This window comes from Sus scrofa, chromosome 1 (genome assembly GCF_000003025.6).
Source record: "Sus scrofa isolate TJ Tabasco breed Duroc chromosome 1, Sscrofa11.1, whole genome shotgun sequence".
Classification (NCBI taxonomy): Eukaryota; Metazoa; Chordata; class Mammalia; order Artiodactyla; family Suidae; genus Sus; species Sus scrofa.
Window position 1 is genome coordinate 144,449,893 of NC_010443.5, and position 26,836 is coordinate 144,476,728.

The 26,836-nt window shown below is 37.8% G+C and overlaps 2 protein-coding genes across 2 annotated transcripts in view; both read right to left on the bottom strand.

The window, feature by feature from the left end:
- FAM189A1 (family with sequence similarity 189 member A1) overlaps nucleotides 1-26,836 on the bottom strand; it is a 471,973-nt gene that overhangs the window by 133,774 nt on the left and 311,363 nt on the right. Inside the window, exon 3 of the mRNA XM_021098812.1 lies at nucleotides 8,609-8,719. Within this exon, the coding sequence (XP_020954471.1) occupies nucleotides 8,609-8,719 (111 nt within the window). The remainder of the gene's footprint in view (nucleotides 1-8,608; nucleotides 8,720-26,836) is intronic.
- Nucleotides 19,725-24,134, bottom strand: NSMCE3 (NSE3 homolog, SMC5-SMC6 complex component). The gene has a single exon (XM_005659809.3). The coding sequence runs from the start codon at nucleotides 24,026-24,028 to the stop codon at nucleotides 23,192-23,194; it is 837 nt and encodes a 278-aa protein (XP_005659866.1). The 5' UTR covers nucleotides 24,029-24,134; the 3' UTR covers nucleotides 19,725-23,191.

Sequence of the window (26,836 nt, forward strand, 5' to 3'; positions counted from 1 at the left end):
GTGGAGGCCTCTTGGGGAGTTGGAACTACCACCCCCATGTAGGAGGTAACATCCAAGATTTAGAGACAGGCAAAGAATTTCTCTCTCTCTCGTTTTTTTGCCATGCCCATGGCATGCATTAGTTCCCAGGCCAGGGATCGAACCCAGGCCACAGGAGTGATGATGCTGGATCCTTAATCACTAGGCCACCAGAGAACTCCATCAAAGAATTCTTAGACTTGATACCAAAAGCATGATCCATAAAAGCATCAACTGATAAATCAAACCTCATTGAAATTTTAAAATTTGCTCTTCCAAAGATCCTATTAAGATAATGAAAAGACAAACTGCGAGACTGGGATAAGTATTTGCAAATCACATATTTGACAAAGCACTAGTATCTAGAATATAAAGAATAGATAAAAACTGAATATATATATATATATTTTTAAAGGAAAGAAAGTAAGCAAAAGACATGAACAGACATTTCTCCAAAGAGGATATACAGACAGCAATGAAGCACATGAAAAGACGTTCACCATCAGCCATCAGGGAAACACAAATTAAAACCACACTAGGACATCACTCCATGCTATGAGAATGACTAAAGTTTTTTTTTTTTTTTTTTTTTTTTTTTTTTAATGTGGAGTTCCCATTGTGGCTCAGTGGAAATGAATCTGACTAACATCCATGAGGATGTAGGTTTGATCCCTGGCCTTGCTCAGTGGGTTAAGGATGCAGTGTTGCTGTGGGCTGTGGTGCAGGTCGCAGACATGGCTCAGATCCCACATTGCTGTGGCTGTGGTGTAGGCCAGCCTCTGCAGCTCCTATTCAACCCCTAGCCTGGGAACCTCCATATGTTGCTGGTGTGGCCCTAAAAAAACAAACCAAAAAAGTGACAACAGCAAATGCTGATGAACATGCAGAGAAACTGGATGTCTTGGACATTGCTGGTGGGAATGTGAAATGGTAGGAACAGTCTGCAGAGCAGATTGGCATTTACCACACAACCAGCAACTGCACTCTTGGGCACTCATCTCAAAGAACTAAAAATTTATGTTCACACAAAAACCTGTACATGGATGGTCATAGCAGCTTTATTTGCAATGGTCAGAGAGTGAAATTAGTTCAGAAGTCCTTCCAGGAGTTCCCGTCGTGGTGCAGTGGTTAACGAATCCGACTAGGAACCATGAGGTTGCGGGTTCGGTCCCTGCCCTTGCTCAGTGGGTTAACGATCCGGCGTTGCCGTGAGCTGTGGTGTAGGTTGCAGATGCGGCTCGGATCCCACGTTGCTGTGGCTCTGGCGTAGGCCGGTGGCTACAGCTCCGATTCAACCCCTAGCCTGGGAACCTCCATATGCCACGGGAGCGGCCCAAGAAATAGCAACAACAACAACAACAACAAAAGAAGTCCTTCCACAGGTGAATGGTTACGCAAACTAGCCCATCCAATCAGTGGAACACTGCTTCATGGAATAAAGCGGAAATACCTATCGGTATGTGCAACAGCCTGGATAAATCTCCCGAGAATCATGCCAAGTAAAAAGAGATGAGTCCAAAAGGTTCCATATTGTATGATTCCACTGATATAACATTTTGGAAATAAAAAAATAGAAATGGAGTATTCTAGTGGACCAGTGGTTGCCCAGCATTAAGGAAGTGACTGTGGCTATAAAAAAGCAATAGGAGGGACATTTACGGTGGTAAAAATGTTCTGTATCTTTTTTTCTTTTCTTAATTTTTTTTGGCTGTACTCACGGCACAAGGAAGTTCCCAGGCCAGGGACCAAATCCAAGCTACAGCAGCTGTGATCTACACCATAGCTGCGACAACACCAGATCCTTAATCCACTGCATTGGGCTGGCGATCAAACCTGCACTTCCACAGTGAGCTGACCTGCTGCAGTTGGATCTTTAATCTACTAAGCCACAGCAGGAACTCCAAAATGGTCTGTATCTTGTTGTCAATATCCCAGTAAGATACTGTTCTTTACTTTTGCAAGATGTTAACCATCGGGGGAAACTGGGTAAAAGCTACCTAGATTTCTTTGTATTATTTCTGTGTGTGAATCTACAGTTATCTCAAAATGAAATGTTTAATTAAAAAATCAATAGCTTATCTACATTACAGCAATAACCACTTATAAAATATAATGATGAAAATACTATTGACATTAACATCAAAAATATAAACAAACTGGGAATTAATGGAAAATGTTTAAGTGCTATGTGGAAAGGCTGGAAGACTTCCCTGAAGGCCAGAAGAGACTTGAAAACAGAAGAGATATAACCTGGTTCTAAATTCAGAAGCTTAATATAATAAAGATCCGTTCTTTCTCAGTTTACCTCTACATTCAATTCTGTTTCTATTAAAAATATCGCATCCTCACTGACGAGCCAGGTGAACAAGTTAAAAAATGGTGATTTTAATTTTTCATCCTTGAGAGTGGCAAACATTTTCAATATAGGTAGCATCTGATATTGGGTTGCCAGGCTTATGCACAGGGGCTGCAGATGACTTTTCTGGAAGGCAATACCTATCAACATTTTAATGCATTTACTGCTTGTACCATTAATTCAATTTCCAGGAAATAATCTATGTAGATACACACAAACATGGCCATATTAGCTCCAGTGTTATTGTGACATGAGAAGAGACCAGTTAAAGGTCCTGTAGCTGGGGATCTGTGTGTAGAATTTGCATGCAGAGAATATGATGCAGGAGTTAAAGAATGGATTAGATCTGAGGCTATTTCTCTACTTTGCACATAGAAATTTCCATAAGGGTACATGCTGACATGGTGAAGTTAAATTTTTTCCACTTCTGTGTTTTTGGAATTTTACAATGAATACATTTCTTTGGTACTTTAAATTTTTAAGCAAATAAAACAAATATGTTTCTGGCAAAACTTATCAAGAAAGGAAGAGAAATATAAAACAGCATAAATGCAAATAAAAGAATAAGAACATAATGTTACTATAGACATTTTTAAGGTAATTCAACACATTACTTCATACTGAAATGTAGAAAGGCCAATATAATGGAAAAATGTTAACAACATAGACATTGTCTATGTGGTTCAAAAACAGATAAAAACAGAAAAAAAACCTGGAAGAATAGAAAATTATGCCTATATCTTTTTAAATGAAATAGTTCTAGGCCCAGAGAATTATTATTATCACATCATTACCTTATGGATATGTGCCAGTATCCATAGTGCATCCAAAATTCCTTAGATTGAAGAGTCTTAACTAATTTTTATGAAATACTATAATCATGAAACAAAATATAAAGGTAGGAGAAAAATGGAAGCTACAAATTAACTGCCTTTATGAATACAGATGAAAAGTCATAGATAAATCAGAAGATAGAATCTATTAATATTTTAAAAGACTGTGAATCAAGGCTAGAACCAGGGGTTTCTGACTTCCAGAATCTGCTTCAACTAAAGGCTGTTCATAACACGCTGACATAAAAACAAAAACTCAAACAAAAATCCTTTTTATTTCAAAAAAATCAAGGAAGGAAGAGAGGGGCAGGAAAAAGTCAATTCCATGTTGAGTAGTTAGGGTCTTCTCTGCCACTGTCACAATAAACTCCAGTAATTTTGGATATTCATATATTTCTATATCAGAATGGTAACCATCAAGGATTGGACATTATTGCTGTCAGACGATGTAAAACGCCACATTTTTTCAAGTTTCACACAACCTTAAAATTGATTGGTGGTTTCCCCACTCTACTCACCTCCAAATTGTGGTATAACCACAAGAAAGCCCTTTGTATTGGGCTTGATTAGTAAAACAGATATGGGTCAACTGCAGTATGTCCATGGGTATTTTTGGTTACAGACATAGCTCTTTAATTCTTATGTGTGAGATGCTACCCTGACTCCAAGAGACACGTTAATCTCTGAAAAGTGGGAATAATCTAATCCAACCAGTATCATTTAGTGCTTCCGGTGTGTAAATCACATTAGGCATTTTAATAGGCAAAAAGAGTTTGTTTCGATGATAACTGTCACTCAGAGACATACATTATTTAACTTGAGGAAAATATCAGAATGTGTCTACTAAAATGTCTATGATCTGGGATTCAGGTATCTAAATTTTTAAAAGGTAAAAAAAATGATCAGAAAGGAAATTCTAGATTACTCAAAAATAATTTTCAACGATACATTATTTACTTTTGGAGGGCACAGAGGATTAGTTTTTATGACCTATTTCCATTTTCCTAATTGTATGCCTATCACTGTTTTCACATTTAAATTTTTTGCCATTTTTCTACATTTGTTTCAAGTGAATTTCTTCATAACTTAAAAACCACATAAAATTAGTTTAGAGTCTTACACTATGTGAAATTAATTAAGCACAAGCCAAGTTCATTTCATTGAGAAGATATACATTCAAAAAAGTTCTTTGTAGAACTTTTTTTTGACTATGGAGACTTTTTTCATTCCAGTTATATTCCATGCAGCTTGATCCTGAGACTCTATTAATACAATCTATCTACTAATGGATCAAAGTAAAAAGTATAAACTTAAGGGAGTTCCCGTCGTTTCTCAGTGGTTAAACGAATCCGACTAGGAACCATGAGGTCGCAAGTTCATTCCCTGGCCTTGCTCAGCGGGTTAAGGATCTGGCATTGCCGTGAGCTGTGGTGTAGGTCGCAAAAGTGACTGGGATCCATGTTGCTGTGGCTCTGGCGTAGGCTGGCGGCCACAGCTCCTATTAGACACCTAGCCTGGGAACCTCCATATGCCATAGTTGTGGCAAAAGGCCAAAAAGCCAAAAAAAAAAAAAAAAAAGTATACACTTACAGACCTCAAAAAGCCTCTTTTATGATATTTAACCTCTAATCTTTTTTTTTTCTTTTTTTGTCTTGTCTTTTTAAGGTCGTACCCATGGCACATGGAGGTTCCCAGGCTCTGGGTCAAATTGGAACTACAGCTGCCGGCCTACCCCACAGCCACAGCAATGCAGGAGCCTAGCTGTGTCTGTGACCTACACCACAGCTCACGACAATGCCGGATCCTTAACCCACTGAGCAAGACCAGGGATCGAACCTGTGTCCTCCTGGATACTAGTCGGGTTTGTTAACCACTGAACCACAATGGGAACTCCTAATCTATTTTTAAAATCTTATTGGAGTAAACTAACTTACAATATTGTATTAGTTTCAGGTGTACAGCAAAGTGAAAAAGTCATACCTATAACTATATCCACTCTTTTTTCCCATATAGGTTATTATAGACTATTGAGTAGATTTTCTGTGCTATACTGTAGGTTCTCATAAATCATCTATTTTTATACAGTAGTGTGTATATATTATTCCCACCCTCCCAATTCTTCCCTCCCCTCAAGTTTCACCTGTGGTAACCATAATATTGGTTTTGAAATCTGTTTATTTCTGTTTTATAAATAAGTTATTTTGCATCATTTTTATTAGATTCCACATATAAGTGATATCATATGATATCTGTCTTTTTCTGTCTGACTTATTTCACTCAGTATGATAATTTCTAGTCCATCCATGTTGCTGCAAGTGGCATTATTTCATTCTTTTCTATGGGTGAGTCATATTCCTTATCACTTTAACTTTATCACATTACAAAATAGCTATCTGACCCCATCTCTCAACATCATGCTTGAGAGAGAATCATTAAAGGCCTCTAATTAAACTCAGGAACAAAAAGTGGATGATGAAATACCATTAATAGCTAATGTTATTTTGATAGTTTTAGTCAAAGTAACTAGCTAAGACAAGATACACAAATACTGGAAAACAGAGACAATATAGTTATTTCTTTTGACAAACTATTAGGTCAAAGATTGAATTTGAACATTTAATGGCATGTACAGTTAAATGTAAGTAATAAAAAAATGCCTGAAAGTCCTATATACCATTAGTAGTCTCTTAAAATGTAAAATAATAATTTTAAAAATGCATTCATCAGAGCAAGAAGATATTAAAAACACCTAGCATTAAACTTAGAAAGAAATATGGGGAGTTCCCGTCGTGGCACAGTGGTTAACGAATCCGACTAGGAACCATGAGGTTGCGGGTTCGGTCCCTGCCCTTGCTCAGTGGGTTAACGATCCGGCGTTGCTGTGAGCTGTGGTGTAGGTTGCAGACATGGCTCGGATCCCGCGTTGCTGTGGCTCTGGCGTAGGCCAGTGGCTACAGCTCCGACTGGACCCCTAGCCTGGGAATCTCCATATGCCGTGGGAGCGGCCCAAGAAATGGCAAAAAAAAAAAAAAAAAAGAAAGAAATATGGAAGGTCCATGTGTACATTTTCAAAAACAATAAAAGTATTATGATATTAATAGCAAATAAATCCCAAATCTATGAAATAGATACATATATTCCCTGTTTTTATGGCCTCACCTGCAACAAATGGAAGTTTTTGGGCCAGGGGTGGAATAGGAGCTGTATCTGAGGCCTATGCCGCAGCTATGGCAACACTGAATCCAAGCCACGTCTGCAAACTCTGCCGCACCTTGTGGCAATGCCAGATCCTTAACCCAATGAGTGAGGCCAGGGATGGAACTCACATCCTCACAGAGACTACGTCAGGTTCCTAACCCACTGAGCCACAACTGGGATGCCTATATAGATATTTTTTAAATAAAATTATACAATACCAGGAGAAAGTGGGAAAATCATATACATAGAATGGAAAACCTTTTCCTGGCAAAATTTTAAGCCAGAAATCATAAAAGTAAACATGTATAGATAGATAAAATCAATTGAGTATATAAAATTTCAGCACAAAGAATACCATTAAAAAGTTAAAAGATGAATAACAAATTATGAAAAATATATCTGTAACACTTATGACAATGGCCTGTTTCCTTAACACAGGAAGGGCATTCATAAATCAATTATGAAAGATAACAGAACAATAAGCGACAAACATGAGTTTGCAATTAGCAGATAAAGAAATATAAACAACTTATAAACAAATGTAAAATATGATCAACTTCACTTTTAATTAGAAAAATGCAAGTTACATAATAAGATTTTACATTTTTATCAGATTGACAAAGACAAAAATAATTCTGATGACACACAAAAGTCTGTGTGGGTTTGGGCAAATGGGTACAGTCATATATTGCTGGCCAAAGTCCAGCACCTCATCTTTGAAAGGAAATTTACAAATAATATTCTAAATGTAAAGCACACTCTCAAGCTTTGAGTGAAAGGACACTCAGTAATTTCTTCTTGAGATTGATTTGCACATTCCTCTCTGGTTTGCCAGGGTACACTCTGCACCCCGAGCAGTTCCCACAAGGAGCAACAGCCACTTAATATTTGTTGAGTTATGAATGTGCACAAAGGGTCGTTTTCTCTGCCATGTTTATTTTTGCAAAATACTAGAAACATCCCTAACCAAGCCTTCATTAAGTTTTGGTTAAAAAAATCATCCATCCATTTATCCAGGGCTCTCTATTTCAGGGCTGGAAAGAGTTCCAAGTGCTGGTGTGCAAATGTTGCCAAGCCACAGGGTTGGCTGACAAAAGCAACATGAATAATGGTGGTTGAATAGACACCCTATATAAGTTAGAATGCTAATACACACGAATATGACATAGAAAATGTATGGTTACCAAAAACTTTCTGAAGTAGGGGTCTGGAACCAAAAAAAAGATTATTTATATATATATATGTATATATATATATATATGTACATATACATATATATGTGTGTGTATTATACATATATATAATTAGTTAGCAGTTAGTTTCTGAGACTCAGTGGGTGCTTTAGTACTGAATCTGCACCTTACACTTGACTTGCTGGCCCTGCAGATAAGGAATGTAAAGAGCGGCAGCTCCCCTTTGAACTCAGTGGCACAGCCATGAGAAATGCAGGTACAGCCCTGCTACAGAAAAGCTTCAGGTAGTTCACTATAGCCTGTGATGACCACACACTAAGCAAGTGCATGTGTAGCTGTGGGGGGACTTGGCTCTAACAGGTAGCCTTGTGCAGCCTCGAAGTTAAAGAAACAAATGCCAACACCCCCATACCCAGCAGCCAGGGTCATATTAGGGATCGCACCACATTTTTACTGAATGTGATGGGACATACTTTAATTTCTGCCCCAACCACATGCATATTACCAAATCAGGAGTCAAGTCAGACATGGAATGATGGGTCCATTTCACAAATCGTGTATTGATTCACCTACCATGTACATGGCACTCTGCCTACAGTTTTCCTAGATCTAAAAGATGATGCTCCTCTTTTTAATTGAAAAATGAGAACTAAATTGTTTTGATGCACCCATTATCAAGCTTATATGTATCTCGGCACTTAAAATTGACTTACAAAATTGATTTTTAAAAATTCAGTGAAGAGAAAAATCGATGCAACAAATGCTAAAATATAATCATTACTAAAGACATTTATTCTGAAACAGCCCTACACTAATATATTATGAGTAACTGTTTTCTAAGTAGAACAAATTTTAATTTGGGAGAATTTTTAGAAATGAACCCACTTTAATTTCTTAAACTAAAAAACATCACAATAAATCCAAGGATACAATAAAATTATTTTGAAATTACTTTCAAGCAAAATTAAAGCCTATGACCTTTATCAAAAGGCTTGCATTTCATTACTCACCAACTGACAGCCTTCCAGGGAGTTGACTAGCTGAGCATTCTGACAGGAGAGAATTGAACCAGCCAAATTCAGCATTACACACACTGCAGAGAGCAGCATGAAAAAGGTTATCTGGAAATAAACCAAACAAGAAATTGATTATTCACTTGGAGAGACCTGAAGGAAAAATTATTTGGCTTGAAAAAAGCTTCCAGGTCATCAAATAATCACCTCAATAACACTTCCATGTTTTAAAGGAAAGTATCATCTGTTAAAATCTCAAATTCTTATGATCTTTAATCAAATAGAAAGGTAAAATTTCTGAAAACCCATAGCCAGCAATCATGATTTTATTTGAAATATATTGTAAAATATTTTAGGAAATACTATACATTTTATGGTCCCCAAATAGTGTTATGTCATCTTGTTAAAAATAACAAGTTATAAATTACTAAAGAAAATCAAGTAAAAGAAGTTTACCTATTAGAATGCCTTTAAGTTTATTGCTTTTAATTTTCATTATAGAAAATTTCATGCATATGTAAAACCAGAGAGAACAGTATAAAGGAGCCTCACATACCCATTACCCAGCCTTGACAATCCACATGGTCAGTTGTGTTTCATTTATACCCTCTTCCCTCCAGATTATTTTCAGCAAATACTAGAATAGTACAATTTCATCCTTAGATATTTCAGTGCATATTTCTAAAATGATAAAACTCTTTTTGAAAACATAATCAAAATACTGCCATCACATCTATAACTAATAATGCATTCATATCAAATATTTAGACTTCACATTTCCTTAATTGTTTCAAATTTTCTTCACATTTTGTTTGAATCTGGTTAAACAGGATACAAAGGAGTGCCACTGGTTGTTCTGAATTTTGGATATTTTTAAATTAATGGGTTTTTCCTTCCATTATTTTTGATTCCTTGAAATCTGAAGAAACCAGTTCATTTGACCTTTAGTTTCCTACAGCCTGAACTTTGCCTATCACGTACTGCTTCTCCATCCTCTGTATTTTTGGTAATTTTGCAGTTAGATCCAGAGGTTTGATCAAATTCAGACTAACAGAAGGTAAATAATATCTCTGTAATATCGGCAGCCATTTCCCACGACTGCTTAGATCCATTCATTTGTTAGGGTTTTCAAAATAGTGCTAGTTTACCTCCACAATTTCCTCTCTTTTTATCTGGGGGAATCAAGATACAGAGGAATCTTTGCTTCAACTACTGTTTGTTACCCTAGGGTGCTGTTCACAGAGGAAAAGGATACATGTTAGGCGTTCCCATCGTGTCTCAGCAGAAACGAATCTGACTAGCATCCATGAGGACACAGGTTTGATTCCTGGCCTTGCTCAGTGGGTTAAGGATCCAGCATTGCTGTGAGCTGTGGTGTAAGTTACAGACATGGCTCAGATCTGGCACTGCTGTGGCTGTTGCATAGGCCAGTGGCTATAGCTCCAATTTGACCCCTAGCCTGGGAACCTCCATATGCCACGGGTGCAGCCCTAAAAAAAAAAAAAAGAGAGAGAGACAAAAAAAAAAGTGAGGTCTTAATTTTTCTTTTAATACCTAACAAAGCTCTGGCTAAATTAAACATAGGGGAAAGTTGTACAACTTGTTACCATAAATGTAATATAGCTCCCACAAATGTAGCAACAGTTATTTTTCCTTTAATACACATATAAAGACAGGAAATAAAAAGGATATTTTGTTCATTTAGGAAATATTTCAAGTTCCAGTTAGTAATATTTCAGCAACAATTTTAGTAGCTATAGATTCTTGCAGCATCCTGTGGGAAGGCTTAGCTACACAGAAAGTGTCAGCATTAATTTTTTATATTAGAAGTTGCAACATTACCATATTACCATTCAAGTAATATATAAACAAGCTGTCTGCAAAGTTTCAAAATGGAGTTCAGGATAATTGTTGAGGAGTTCCCCTCCTGGCTCAGTGGTTAACGAATCCAACTGGGAATCATGAGGTTGCGGGTTTGATCCCTGGCCTCACTCAGTGGGTTAAGAATCTGGCATTGCTGTGAGCTGTGGTGTAGGTCACAGATACCGCTCAGATCTGGCGTGGCTGTGGCTAAGGTGTAGGCTGGTGGCTACAGCTCCGATTGAACCCCTAGCATGGGAACCTTCATACGCCGCAGGTGCAGCCCTAGAAAAGACAAAAAAAAAAAAAAATTATAAACATACATGACAACCATACTATGTTTTTATAATTTGTTTTGTTGTGATAAAATATACATAACATGAAATTTACCACTTTACCAATTTTTAAATCAGATCAGTGGCATTAAGTACATTCACACTGTTGTGCAACCATCATCGCCACCATCCATTTCCATTTTCATCTTCCCAAACTGAAACTCCATATCCATTGAACAATTCATTATTTATTTTTAAATTTTTATTATAGTTAATTTACAGTGTTCTGTCAATTTTTGCTGTACAGCAAAGTGACCGAGTCATATATATATACACACTCTTCTTCTCACATTGTCTTCTATCATGTTCTATCTCAAGTGATTGCATATAGTTCCCTGTGGTATACAGCAGGACCTCATTACTTATCCATTCTAAATGTAATAGTTTGTGTTTATTAACCACATATTCCCAGTCCATCCACCCCTCCCCCTCCTCCTTGTCAACCACAAGTCTACTCTCCATGTCTGTGAGACTGCTTATGTTCTGTAGATAGGTGTCTGTGCCACATAAGTGATTGCACATATAAGTGATACCATATGGTATTTGTCTTTCTCTTTCTGATTGACTTTGCTTAGTGTGAGAATCTCTAGTTCCATCCATGTTGCTGCAGATGGCATTAATGTGCTCTTTTTATGGCTGAGTAGTATTCCATTGTGTATATGTACCACATCTTCTTAATCTATTCTTCTGTTGATGGACCTTGTGTTTGTTTCTATGTGTTGGCTATTGCTGCAATGAACACAGGGGTGCATGAATCTTTCTGAATGAAAGTTTTGTCTGGATATATGCCCAGGAGTGGCATTGCTGGTTCATATCATAGTTCTAGATTTAGTTTTCTGAGGAACCTCCATACTGTTTTCCATAGTGGTTTTTCCAATTTACACTCTCACCAACAGTGTAGGATGGTTCCCTTTTTTCTACACCCCTCTCCAGCATTTGTTATAACAATTCACTATTTATTTAATCTTATTCATTGTTCCCCTCAGATCCCAATAACCATCATTCTACTTTCTGCTTCTATGAATTTGACTATTCTAAAGATCTCATATAAGTGGAATCATACAGGATTTTTATAATTTGTGCAGTAAAATGTTCTTGTTTCTTACACGTTGGAACATGTGTCAGAATTTCCTCCCTTTTTAAGGCTGAATAATATGCATTCTACGTGTATACCTGATTGTCTTTACCTACTCATCTGTTGATAAATAATCAGGTTGTTCCCACTTTTTGGCTACTGTGAATAATGTGGCTAGAAACATGTGTGTACAAATATTTGTTCCAGTTACTGCTTTCAGTTCCTTTGGTTATATACCCAGAAGTGGAATTGCTGGATCATATGGTAATTCTATGTTTAATTTTGAGGAAATAGCAAACTTGTTTTTCAGAGTGGCTACACCATTTTACATTCCAAATCACAATGCTCAAGGCTTCCAATTCCTTTGTATCCTCCTCAATACTTGTTACTGTTTTTGTGATAACAGCCATCCTAATAGGTGTGAAAAGGTATCTCATATGCTTTTGCTTTGCATTTACATAATGATTAGTGATGCTGCCCCTCTTTTCATGTGCATGTTGATCATTTGTGTATCTTTTCTGGAGAAATGCCCATTCATTCAGGTCCTTTGCTTAGTTTTTAATTGTTTTGGGTTTTTTTTTTTTTTTCTGTATTGAATTGTGAGAGTTCTTTATATATTCTGAATACTAATCTTATACATTCTGGATACTAATCCTCCTATCAGATGTATGATTTTCAAACAGTTTCTCCTATTTTGTGGGTTGCTTTTTCACTCTCTTGACTGTGTCCTTTGATGCACAGAAGTTTAAATTTAGATAAGGCTCAGTTTATCTATTTTCTTTTGCTACCTGTGCCTTTTGGTATCATAATAAAAAAAAAAATCATTGTGAAATCCAGTGGTGTAAAGCCACCCCCCTCAGATTTCTTCAAGGAATTTTATAGTTTTAGGGCTTACATTTAGGTCTTCAACTCATTTTGAATTAATTTTTGTGTATGATGTAAGGTAAGGGTCCAACTTGATTTTTTTCTTCTGGATATCCAGTTTCCTCATCACTATATGTTGAAGACTGTCTTTTCCTTAATGAATAGTCTTGCTACCTTGTTGAAAATCACTTGGCCATATATGTGAGAGTTCATTTCTTAGCTCTTTATTTTCTTTCACTGGTCTACATGTCTGTCTTTAATGCCATTTCCACACTATTCTGATTACCATTGCTTTATAATAAGTTTTTAAATCAGGAATTGTGAATCCTCCAACTTTGTTGTTTTGAGGAAGTTTTGGTTACTGAAGGGGTCCCTTAAGATTCCATATGAATATTAGGATGAATTTTCCTATTTCTGCAAAAAAATGTCATTGGGATTTTGATAAAGATTGCATTGATGCTGCAGATCATTTTTGGTACTTATGACATCTTAAAATACAAAGTCTTTCAGTATCCATAAGGATGTGGGTTTAATCCCTGGCCTCGCTCAGTGGGTTGAGGATCCGGCATTGCTGTGAGTTGTGGTGTAGGCTGGCAGCTGTAGCTCTGATTCAACCCCTAGCCTGGGAACTTCCATATGCCACAGGTGCGGCCTTAAAAAGCAAAAAAAAGAAAAAAAATAAAACCAAAAACCAAAAAACCCAAGTTTCCAGTCTATGAATATGGAATGTCTTTCCATGTAGTTATCACTTCAATTTCTTTCACAAATATTTTATCTTACCAGTTTCAATGAGTAGAATCATTCGCCCGTTGATTAAATTATTTATTTTTGTTATTGTAAATGGAATTGTTTTCTTAATTTCCTTTTAAGATTGTTCACTGTTAGTGTATATAAATGCAACTAATTGTTGCATACAATTTGTGTCCTGCAAATTTGCTGAATTTATTATTTCCGACAATTTGTTTGTTGTTTTCTGGTGGGGCCATACCTGTGGCATATGGAAGTTCCCAGGCTAGGGGTCGAATCAGAGCTACAGCTGCCGGCCTACGCCACAGCCACAGCAATACCAGATCCAAGCTGTGTCTGTGACCTACACCACAGCTCACAGCAATGCCAGATCCTTAACACACTGAGCAAGGCCAGGGATTGAACCCTCGTTCTCATGGGTACTATTCGGGTGTGTTACCACTGGGCCATGACAGGAACTCCTCCAATAGTTTTTTTTTTTTTTTTTTAAAGTAAACTTTAGATACTGACATGTAAGATCATATCATCTGTAATAGAGATAACTGTACTTCTTCCCAACTTGGATGATTTTTATTTCATTTCCTTGACTAGTTGGCTAGAATTTCCAGCACTTCAAAAGTGTGGTGAATGTGGGCATACTTATCTTGTTGCTAATCTTTGAGAGACAGCTTTCAGAATTTTACTACCAAGAGTAACGTTGCCTGTAGGTTTGTCACACATGGCCTTTATAATGCTGAGGAGGTTTTCTTCTAGTTTGCTGAATGTTTTTAATCATGAAACGGTGCTGAAGTTTTTCAAAAGCTTTTTCTGCATCAACTAGGATGATCACACTGTCTTTAAAAAATCTTTCTGTTAATGGAGCATATGACATTGATTTTCAAATGTTTAACCATCCTTGCGTTTCAGGAATAAACCCCAAATAGACATGTGGAGAAAACAAGAAAATAAGATTTTAAACCGTGTTGCTTCTTTAAAAAAAAAAATAAGCAAGGTCATGACATTTTTTGGAACTATATACCTTGACTCCATTCTGGGGTTCTACTTTTTCCAGTAACTTCTATGCCACATGTGCTATAGGCATTGACTCACAAAAGGTAGAGACCTAAGGGTTATTTTAACCCTCAAACAGTCACAGACTCTTCAGGCAAAGTATCTTTGACAGATTAAAAAAAAAAAATTGGTTTAATTTGGTGCCATGTGGCAATAGCCATACCTCTACCTCTTTTCTAGACATACATCTTAGATTTGCTATAAGTGGATTTACTCCCTTCATGTTCCTCTCTGTTTCTCTCTCCCTAATTGATTGTGTACTTTTTGCCTTCGTGCTTTGGGTGGAAAGGCCACATTTTAACTCCTATTCTCTCAGCCATCTTCTTTTAAAAATACTCATTGGGCATCCAACCCTTAGCTAAATGTTTATCCTAAACCAGTTTAGTCTATTCAGACATATTGACAATGGGAGTGACGACCATACCACGGATTTGATCTTCTCCCGAGAATGTGATTTAATTTGCCTTTGTCTCTAAGTTTTATTTATTTATTTTTGCTGATTGGGGGTTCAGAAGCACTTGCATCTCTTTCCTGTTACTTTTTCTAGATGCAGCCACAGCCACCAACACACCAACATGCTACCAAAGTTCTGTTTTCTAACTTTAGAGTTACAGGTTCATTATGTACATGATCTGCCTCATGTTACCACAAAAGGTGATTTTACCAAATGCTTTTCCATTTCATAACATGTATGGTTTTCTTTCCAACTTCCCCAGTAAAAGTTTCCTTCTGGACCATTTGGGATATAAAAAGTTACAAATAACTCTAAAGTCTCAGTGGCCCAACACCGCAGAAGTACTTTTTTCTCCTATTATGTGACCAAAGCAGGTCAAATGGGTTTTGCCGCAGTTTCACTCAGGCACCCAAGCCAATGAAGGCTTTATCTCAATGACGCTCCTACAATCATCTTGGACATGGAAACTTAAAGCTCCTGCCTGGAGGTATCACCTAAAATTTCTGTTTACCTTCCATTGGCCAAAGAAGCCACATGACCACACTCAACATCCAAGTGAACAGGGAAATGCAATCATACCAAATGGCCCAAAAGGGAAGAACCTGATTATGTGTGAGCATCTCTAGTGACTCTAGTACCCCTATGCTCTTCTTACACTATAAATCCCGTTTCCTTTTCTAAGACCATGACATTTGGCACTACTTACTTCCGTGTCTCCTTCCCCAACCAAAGCTGCCACCATATGGATAACACATACTCAGCATTTCCCTCCGGATATCTCAGAGGCTTCTCACACTCACTTAACAGAAAATCAGGCTCAGGAAAATCTTTCTAAAATGCTGTCAAAGCTTTTTAATTTCCCACATTAGAGGTGTGATATGTTTCTCATGCTCTCTCACTCTGACCACATTAACAGCAAGGCCTGTTAATTCTACAAAGAAAATCTCTCTCCATACCCACTGGCACCATCTATAATTTCAATGATCATCATATTCTCCATGGATGGCTTTTCTTTGTTCTCCCTGCCTCCAGCCTTGACTCCCTGGACATTGGGATCAGAGTCATCTTAATAAAATTTACATGGATTCTCAAGAGCAGGGATTTCTGCTTTATTCACTGATGACCCCGGCCCCTAGTTAGGTACTTACTATATATTTGTTGAATGAATGAACGATGTCACTCCTCTGCTTCAAACTCTTTAGCAGTTCCCCCTTGCCTTAGGCCTGACAAACCTAACAAATGGCTGACCTGGCCTGAGCCAATTCCCTAAGGCTATCTCTCTGCTGTTTCTGCTACAGCCTCTCTCATCTAGCTAAAACAAATATCAAAGTGATCTTTTAAGTTTCACCTGGAGTTCACCTTTAGAAATTAGCTGGCTTTACAGTTTTAAAGCTGTGCTATTACAGTAATTCTAGAGTCAGTATGTCATTTATTCATACAGCATAACAGTTAAACCTCCTCAAATCTGCTTCTTCACAGATGTAATGTATAAAACACATGGCCGTGATCTACAAGCCTGTATGGAAGCCAACTGCATTCCCTCAGTACCCCAAGGGCTTGATAACTTACAACTTGAGCACAGGATTCTGACACCCAGAACTTTGGAGTATCCAAAGGCTAAGTAACCACAACAGTGCTCCAAAATATCCAGTCAATTTAATATTTGTTCTATTAAATAAATGAAAAGGAAATCATTCAAAATTCTCTGTCTCATCATGCAGTCATAATTAACAGGATCCTTGCAAAACTGAAAATTCTCTAAGTAGTTATCAAATAAATGACAGTGTTTCATTTATATGCTAACAGTAAAGCTATGTGCCAATATAAGCCAAAAATTCATATTATATTAGCAACACTAGAATTCACATAAAATCTCAATGGACTCTGAATAGCCAAAACATTCTTTTAAAAGAAAAAAGTTGTAGGTCTCAAACTTCCTGATTTTAAAATTTTCTATAAAGTAAAGGTAATCAAAACAGTGTGGTACTGGCATAATACAAACATAAAGATCAATGGAACAGAACAGAAAGCCAGGAAATAAACTTTTGTATATATGGTTAAATGATTTTCAACAAGGGTGCCAAGACCTTTCAGTGGAAAAAAGACAGTCTTTCAACAAATGGTGGTGGGAAAATTGGATATCCACATGCAAAAGAATAAAGTTGGATCTTAACTTATACCATATACAAAAATTAATTCAAAATGAGTCAAAGACCTAAATGCAAGCCCTAAAACTATAAAATTCCTAAAAGAAAACAGAGAGGGGAAAACTCTATGCCACTGGATTTCACAATGACTTGTTAGGACACACAAAGCAAGAACAACAAAGGAAAATATAAATAGCATTTCATAAATATTAAAATTTGTGTTCATCAAAGGATACTATCAACAAAGTAAAAAGAAAACTCCCAGAAAGAGAAAACATTACCAAGTCACGTATCTTATAAGGGATTAAAATCCAGAATATATAAAGAACTCCTACAACTAAACAACAATAAAAAATCCAATTAAAAATGGGCAAAGAACTTGTTAGGCATTTCTCCAAAGAAGATATACAAATGGTGAATAAGCATATGAAAAGATGCTCACCACCATTAATCATTAGGAAATGCAAACCAAAACCACATTGTGATATGTCTTCACACAGAGAGCCCTGAAACAGACCCACATAAATAAAAGTCAATTGATCTGACAAAGGAGCAAAGGTAATACAATAAAGCAAATACAGTCTTTTTAACAAATGGTGCTGGAACAACTGGTCATCCACATGCTGGGGGTGGGGGAGAAGAATCTAGATACAGGCCTTGTACTACTCTGCACAAGACTTGACTCAAAATGGATCATAAACCTAAATATAAAACACAAAACTTACAAAAACCCCTAGAAGTTTACACAGGGAAAAACCTAGATGACCTCAGGGACTGGCAATGACTTTTTGGATTCAACACCAAAGGCATGATCTATGAAAGAAAGAATAAACTGGACTTCATTAAAATTTAATTCTTCTACGCAGTGAAAGACATGTCAAGGGAATTCAAAGACAAGCTGCGGACAGGGAGGAAACATTTGCAAAGGATACATCTGATAAAGGACTGTTCTCCAAAATATACAAAGCATTCTTAGTACTCAAAAATAAGAAAATAAACAGCTACATTTTTAAAAAGGGCTAAAAGACACCTCACCAAAGAAGATATACAGAGGGCAAATCAGTATATATATCATCAAGGAAATGAAAATTAAAACAATGAGATACGACTACACACCTATAAGAGTGGCTAAAACTAGAAGAGAGTAAAAAAAAGATCAGTAGTTGCTAGAGGCTGGTGGGTGCAGGGAACAGTGAAGAGATGGTGCACAGAGGACTTTTAAAGCAGTGAAAATAGTCTTTATGATCTTCTAAGGCATACATGGCATTATGCATCTGTCCAAACCCACAGAATGTACACCACCAGGCAAACTATGGACTTCATCAGTTATAACAAACACACCACTCTGGTGAGTGATGCTGGTAACAGCTGAGTTTATGTATAGGGTAAAGAGATATGTGGGAAATCTCAGTACTTCATCTAGGTAGAAATAACCAATAAGAAAATAAGGTCATACTGTACTATAAACTACATGATACTATAAACTAACCAGACTTATAGACATATAAAACATTCCAACAACTTCAGCAGAATACACACTGTTATCAAGTGCCTATGGAATGTTTTCTAGGACAGACCATACATTAGGACATAAAATTTTTCTCATAAATTTTAAAAGGCTGAAATCATACAAAGTACCTTTTGTTATCAAGAGGGAACGAAGTTAGAAATCAATAACAGAAGCAAAACTGGAAATTAAGTAAATACAGGGAAATTGAGAAACATCTTCCTTAACAACCAATGGGTAAAAGAAGAAATCACTAGGGAAATTTGAAAAAACTTTAAGGTAAATGAAAAGGAAAATTAAACATAACAACAGTGGCTCCAGGAGAAGAAAAGGTTAGAGGGAAATTTCCAGCTGTAAATGCCTACATTTTTTTTTTTAAAGCTCAAATCATCAACAGTGTAACTTTACAGTATAAAGAAATAGAAAAAGAAAACTAAAGCTACAGAAGGAGGGAAAAAATAGAGATTATTGCATAAATAGACGGTAAAAAGTAATATAGAGAATCAACAAAACTAAATACCTGAAAATATTAGTAACATTGACAAACTTTTAGTTAGGCTCAGTAAGAAAAATGAGAGAAGACACAAACAATTAAAATCAGAAAGTGAGGACATTATTGCCAACTTTACAGAAATTAAAAGGAGTATAAGAGAATACCGTGAACAACTGTACACCAACAAATTAGATAATCGAGGTAAAACGGATAAATTCTGAAAAACATACAAACTACCAAAACTGACTCAAGATAAAACAGAAAATCTCATTACAGATGATACAGGTGAAATAAGATTGTCCATGTATTGAAACCTGTTACATCATCTTCCTACTTTCATAAGTGTGATTATTTCTAAAGCATTGAAAATTAAAAAAAAAAGGAATCTGAAGAAGATATGTTAATACTAAATTGACTTTAAGGAAAAAAAGCATTATTAGTGATAAAGAGGGTAGTTTTATGAAAAACAACTCATCAGGAAGACACATAATGCTAAACCTGCTTAGTCTCTACAAACATAGCCTAATAGTATATAAAGCAAAAGACGACAAGAATTTTACAAAATCATGGGAGATTTTTTATCATTGTTTGAAGAGTGATTTAATAGGCAGGATAATCAGTAAGAGTATATAATATTTGAACACAATTAATGAGCTTTAGGTAATAAACATACTATGAACATGTTAAAAATACATATAAAATTAACTTATTTTTTTTAAGGACAATTGGAAGATAAAAAACATTGACCACATTAGATCACAGAGCACAGGTTAAGAAATATTTTAAATTTGATTTTACATGGATCATATTATCTCATTCAAAGCAATTTTTAAAAGCCAGAGACCACCAACAACAAAATAGTGTTTTTCAAGTTCTCTTGTGGCGCAGAGAGTTAAGAGTCTGGCATTGTCACTGCTGGGGCACAGGTTTGATCCTGGCCTGGGAACTTCCACATGCTGTGATTGTGGCCAAAAAAAAAAAAAAAAAAAGAGAGAGAGAGAGAGGAAAAAATTAGTGTTTCAAAATCCAAATATTTGAAAAAAATTTTAAATCACTCATTTGAAATTATAAATGAGATAAATTATAGCAGATACTGGGAAGTATTTAGGATTGAATATAACATATACACTCCATATCAGAACTTCTGGAATATAAGTTGTAAGTAGGAGAAAATATATTGCCTTAAACAAATTAGGAATAAAAAATAGGCTATTTTTTTTATTATTGTTATTTTTTTTTAATGGCTGCACCCACAGCATATGGAAGTTCCCAGGCTAGAGACTGGATACCAGCCACAGCTGACTTATGCTGCAGCTGTGGCATCAATGGATCCTTTTAACCCACTGGACCAGGGTCAACCCTCACCTCCACAGTGACCTGAGCTGCTGCAGCTGGATTCTTAGCCTACTGCACCACAGTGGGGAATTCTTAGACTATCCTGCTTAAGAAATAAGAAAAAGAACCACCGAACAAACTCAAGCAAAGTAAAAGAAAATAGAAAGCAATAAATTTTCTAAAGGAAACAGTAAAGATCAATAAAACAAAAGAATTTTAAGAGTACTCTTAAGGTAAATAAAACTCCAAGGAAAACTGGCTATAAGAGGGTAAAAGAAAGGTATGAAAGCAAAAATAATACTGTAAATGCAGTGGACATAAGTGAAGATGTAACAGAATTATGTTCAAATCAAAAGAGAATACTAACTTTGTTAATACTCCAGAAAAAAATGAAAACACTTTATAGAAAATACAAGTGACCGAAACTAATTTGAAGAGAAAACCTGAACAGACTGTTAATGATACAAAATCAGTAGCAAAAATCTACCCATCAGAAACACCATTCCAAGAGCCTTTCATACATGGCTTTCCTAGAAACCTTCAAAAACATTTAATCCTTATGTTCGTGGTAAAGTAAATGCTCCCCAACTCACTTATGAGATGAGAACAGTGTTTTCGATTTCCTGAACAACTCAGTGCTAAAGCCATTGGGTGGAGCAGAGCAGGTCATTTTGCTTTGTGTGCTGCAGGAGAGGGACTGAAAGGCAAGGGCCTCAGGGTGTGGTGCTAGAGCCCAAGCTTTAGAAGGAGGGTGGATGCCCAGGGCAGTTCTGGTGGGATGTCAGCTTCCCAGTACGGAGGAAAGGGCATCCCACACAGGAGGGTGTGGCAGCCAGAAGAGACTGGTTATTTACAGGCAATTGATCAAATAATTATTAGAAGGATTAAAGGATATGAATTTCTTACTGTTCGAGAAGTTAGGTACAGATAGAACAGTACAGATAGAACAAGGGAGAAAACCATAATAAACACTACGGTATAGAATGGATATGCTATTATCAATGTAATGTCATAGTTTTCAGTAGATGATAGCTAGATATACAAATAGACAAAAAGACTAACTTTGTCATGTAGAGGGCTAGAAGCAAGGATACTTCTAGAAGGCATGAGGAAACCTGGCAACCTTGTTTCTGAATTCGTTTCCATCCAAAAGGAATCAGAGCTCTTTGGAGAAAATGGCTGAGAGGTCTGTGGCAGGGAAAATTCAAGTTAAGGCTGAATGATCTTTTTGTGCCAGAAAGTATGGAATTGCTCAAAGAATGATGGGGGCAAGTAGAAGACACAAAAGCCAGCTTTAAAATGCTCCCAGTGGCAAACAGGGACAATTTGGGTATCAAAATAAATCGTGACAATAAAAGACTATAATGAATCTATACAGATAAAAGTGAATAAACTGAAATTTTGGTGAGGAATACAATATTTACAAAATCTCTGTCTCCACACAAGTTGCTTGTTTGTTACAAAGGGAAATGGAAAATTTCAAAGTGTAGAGGAATGGCAGAAACCACCTTAACCAAAGTGATCAAAGTTACAAAATAATAGGACAAATTGAAAACTAAATAGATAATGAAAGAAAACCTTCAAAATTTTTTTTTGTTGCTCCATACCAAGAATAAAAAACATATTTAAACAAACTTTTAAGGAACAGAGCAACAACTAAAATCCCCCACACCCAGCATTGTGCCAAGAACTTCACACATATTTCCATATCTAAGTATCACATCACACACAATACAGGCATCATCAACCCACTTTACAGGTGAGGAAAAATCTGTATACATCTTAAGTAACATGCCTAATTCATATAGCTAGTTATGCAGAAGTAGAATCTGAATCCAGATAGTTTGCTTCCCAGGTAGGCATGGTTAATCACTAATGGCTTTATCTTTTCTGTAACCCACTGAAAGAAATACATTTTACATCGTGATATGCACATACACAAATAAAACAATTTCCACAAAACACTATTTACCTTAATGCTATGTAGCAAAAAGTGTTTTTTGTTAAGATGCCTGTTTTCAGTCATGAAATTAATTTCTCGACTTATGGTTAAAAAAATGCACAATGCTGCTTCAAAACACAGTATTTATTGTAACTATAGTAGCCAAAAAAGGAAAAAAATAAATGTAACTAAAAGTCAGCCACACAACCTAGTAGTAATTATCGAGGTAAAGTTATTTGGGAAAAATACAGCATGTACATTACTTAGAATGATTCATAACGCTTACATACATAAAAAATACATTCTAAAAGTAGCTATGCTAAATTTAAAAAGGGATATAGGCAATTACATTTTATAGACTTTTATTGTTTCAATTTATAGACTTTTATTGTTCCTTTCAAAGTGGGGTCGTCAAGAGGCCAGGTAAGAGCCATTTCGTGCTTTTATTTCCTTGACATCAAAGCAACTTACTGACGTGTTCTTTCTTCAATATCTATTTCCAGATCATGGTACAAAGTTTTCCAATTAGCTTTAGAAAGCTAGCGAGATTTTTATACCAAAAAACACAGACAATAAATCAAAACAAATCGTCCGTTAATATTTTTATAGGTGAAAATTTGGAACCAAGGAACTTGCAATATAAGTCGGCAAACACATCCTAAAACTACGCACATTGAAGCTTTAGCAGAAAGATGCACACACACCACACACACACACACACACACACACGCCCCCCACCCCCCCCTGGAGTCCCTCTGAGTCTCTCAGATTTCAAGAAGAAGGGGCTGGGCCACCTGTTGGGGGTCTGGCCCTGGCCTCCTCCTCAGCCAGAGCCTCACAGTACTGAGCCGGCCAGTCCTTGGGGTCCTGATTGTGGACTTTGGCCACGAACTTGAGCACCTTCATCTTGCTGGTCTCCAGGTTGGTGCGTGGGCCCCACTGGAGCTCGTAGTCCACAGGATCAGTGTGGGGGATGCGCCGGTACTCCAGATACCTCTGCCGCACGAAGTCCTCGGTTATAAGCTTCTTGGGGTCCCCGAAGATCAGGTGCTTCTTGGTGGGGTGCACCCCGAGGCGCCGCAGAAAGTCCCAGACCTCCGTCTCCTTGATGCTGTTGCCTTTCATAAAGATGAGCCCCAGCACGATCATCAGCAACCCGGTGGTAGGTGTGCCCTGGTCGCCGCGCACCTCGGCGTCCTCCTCCACCGGCTCCAGCGTGTTGACCAGGATGTAGGTGTTGCTCCGGGGCTCCAGCTCTACCAGCCGGTACCCGAACACGTACTCCAGGCGCTCGGCTGCCAGCCGGAGCAGCTCCGGGAGGACGTCTTTATAGTCTCCGACCACGTGCTTCAGGATGTCGGTGCGCCGGATCGGGATCTTCCTCTGGTCCTTGATCAGCAGGAACTGCACGAGTTCGGCCACCTTCAGCTCCAGCTGCTTCTGCGACCGGGGCCCCGGCGCTGGGGAGGCCTCGGCCCGCCGGCCGCCCTGCGAGGAAGGCCCGCGGGACGTGCTCGGGACCTCCTCTGCGCCGCCGCCTCCTCCCCAGTCCCGCTCCCGTTCTGCCTGGGTGCCGGCGCGGCCGCGACTCTTCGGTTTTTGCGACATATCGCGGCGGCGGGCCCCGGACGGCGCGGACTCACAGTAACCGGCGGCTGCGAGATTGCGGGTAGGCGCGCAGCTGGTCCCGGCGGCCCGGGGCGGGGCCACGGGCGCGAGTTCCTCACGGAGGCTGCGCGCTGCGTCAAGAGGGCTGCGCGCTACGTCACGGAGTTCGCGCCACGTCTTGTGGGTAGGTCGGAGCAGTGGCCTTTTGGCAGTCAGGAAAGTGGGGTCTTTGCTCAGCCTTGGCGGTCCCTATGGCTTCTTTTATTATAATTAAGGATTGTCCTTACCAAGCCAAGCAGATAGAGAACAGGAAACAAAGCCCCTAACAGAGCGACTAGGACTACTGAGAGTAAGTATGACGAGTTCTCAAGTCGGAACTTGTTAGGTGAAGGAAACTCCGAAGGTGAATGTGGGAGAAAAACCGCGGAGAGCGTGAAAGGAAAGTGAAAGCATTTCTTTTCCATTCAAAACTAGATGTAAAAGGAATGAAAAACCATGAGGACTAGTTTGCTTTCACCAATCCCTCCTAACCGTTTCCCAAGAGTTACTTTCTCTAAAGCCTGTTTAAAACAGTCTCTTTAAAAACAAAGGTAACAACAGACTTGCCTTTTCACTATTTCAGTGTCGATATTGTGTACATATAAATACCATCAGCTGGACAACTTCGCGAAGCCGCCCCATAAATCACGTTTAATTGGAGTGTTTTTGCTTGGTCAAGGGAGTTTATCTTTTATAAAGCACATGCTCATGAAAATCGCCTTGGTCCCACAACCAGAATTTTAGCAGAAATGGGTGAGAGAAAGCTACCAACAAAGATATGCGCTCTCAAGAGGTTGCCGTTTAATTTTAGGCATCCTGACCAAGAACTGCAATCATGGACTGCCTTAATAGATCAGCCTTAAGGGCTCAATGTGAAAGTTAGGAGAACCCAAGGGTAGCATCCCTTATAATCTATTAAATGTGCAAAAAAAAATATATATATATATATATATATACATATATATATACACACACATAGTGCAACTTTAATAACCAACATGAATTGTTTCATTAACTCAAACCATTTGCAGTCTGCTGCCTTATTTCCACGGATCTTAGCAAATGCCTTTCTTTAAAAAAATTTTTTTTCTTTCGTTTTTTTGTCTTTTTGTCTTTTTAGGGCCGCACCCATGCATATGGAGGTTCCCAGGCTAGGGGTCTAATCAGAGCTGCAGCTGCCAGCCTACACCACAGCAACGCCAGATCCAAGCCGAGTCTGCCACCTACACCACAGCTCAAGGAAATGCTGGATCCTTAGGCCACTGAGTGAGGGCAGGGATGGAACCCAGACCTCATGGTTCCTAGTCAGATTCATTTCTGCTGCGCCACAATGGGAACTCCAGCCTTCCTTTTCTATTTAGTGACTTGCAAAGAAGAAACTGAGTTTCCCATTTTGTCTTTTTTAAAGCTACCAGAAAGTGGGTAAACTCTTCAAAGAACCAAATCAAATTGAGTTCCTCTTTAATGCAAATATATTCCAAGGAAAGTAATTCAAAACACATTATTTGAATAATAGCATCAAAACACAGCCTTATTAAAATTTCATTAAATGTTAGTAGCATAAAATTTTTGTTGTAATTCAGTATGAAAATGCCATCTGATAATGGCGCAGTATTAAATGTAAAATATTCCATGTTGTAGTGCAAGTATGCTAAAATCTGCTAAACTATGAGTAATAACTTTCTGTTCCACACAAGATCTAACAATATATCCTCAAGCATCAATCTTAATGGCAGAAGCCTGCTAAGAAAAACAAATATATCATCAAGGCATTCATTTTGTTTCACAATGAGAAAATTCATCTGCTTCAACTTTCTTGCAAATTAAAATTTAAACCCAAGTTCAAAGAAACCTCCTACAATTGAGAATTCTGCAAAAGGTCCCTTCAGAAGGATCAGTTGTACCCCGACTTAGAAAAGGAAAAAAAATAGCAACCAAGAGATAACAGAAAAATAGGAAATAAGACAAAAACCACTGTCAACAATTGGGCTGGTTTTTTAGTGTTTTGTTTTGTTTTGTTTTTTGTTTTTTTCCTTGATAAGGAGTTTGCCTCAGTTACCAAGTAGTCTCACAGGTCAAGCAAATGGTTAAAAAAATATACCAGCTTTAAGTCTTAAAATACCTCTCTGTACTTTGTCCAGAAGAATGCAAATGGAAAAATGCAGATTAGAATGAAGTTTTAAGAGTTCCCATGGTGGCGCAGTGGTTGGCGAATCTGACTGGGAACCATGGGGTTGCAGGTTCGATCCCTGGCCTTGCTCAGTGGGTTGGGGATCTGGCATTGCCATGAGCTGTGGTGTAGGTCGCGGATGTGGCTTGGATCCCGAGTTGCTGTGGTTCTGGTGTAGGCCCGTGGCTGTGGCTCCTGTTGGACCCCTAGCCTGGGAACCCCCATGTGCCGCGGATGCGGCCCTGGAAAAGGCAAAAAGACAAAAAATAAAATAAGATAAAATAAAGAACACTGGCTCTTGAGTCACCAAAAAAAAAAAAAAAAGAATGAAGTTTTAGACATTGCATAGAGAAGTCACCCAGACACGCTTAGATTGATACAGGACATCCATGATGTTTACAGAAAAATTGCTATGATGCGATGGTAATAATAACACTAATAACAGATGTAAACAGCAACAGCTAATGATTATCACCTAGATAACGGTGGGTAAGCCTTATATTCTAAGTGGTCTAGGTATTACTTCATTTAATCCCCACAAAACCTATGAGATCTATGCATGTATGATCTTTCTCAGAAATGAGGAAATCGAGGCACAG

Coding starts and splice junctions, on each gene's coding strand:
- NSMCE3 (XM_005659809.3), bottom strand. CDS start 24,028: ATGTCGCAAAAACCGAAGAGTCGCGGCCGCGCCGGCACCCAGGCAGAA.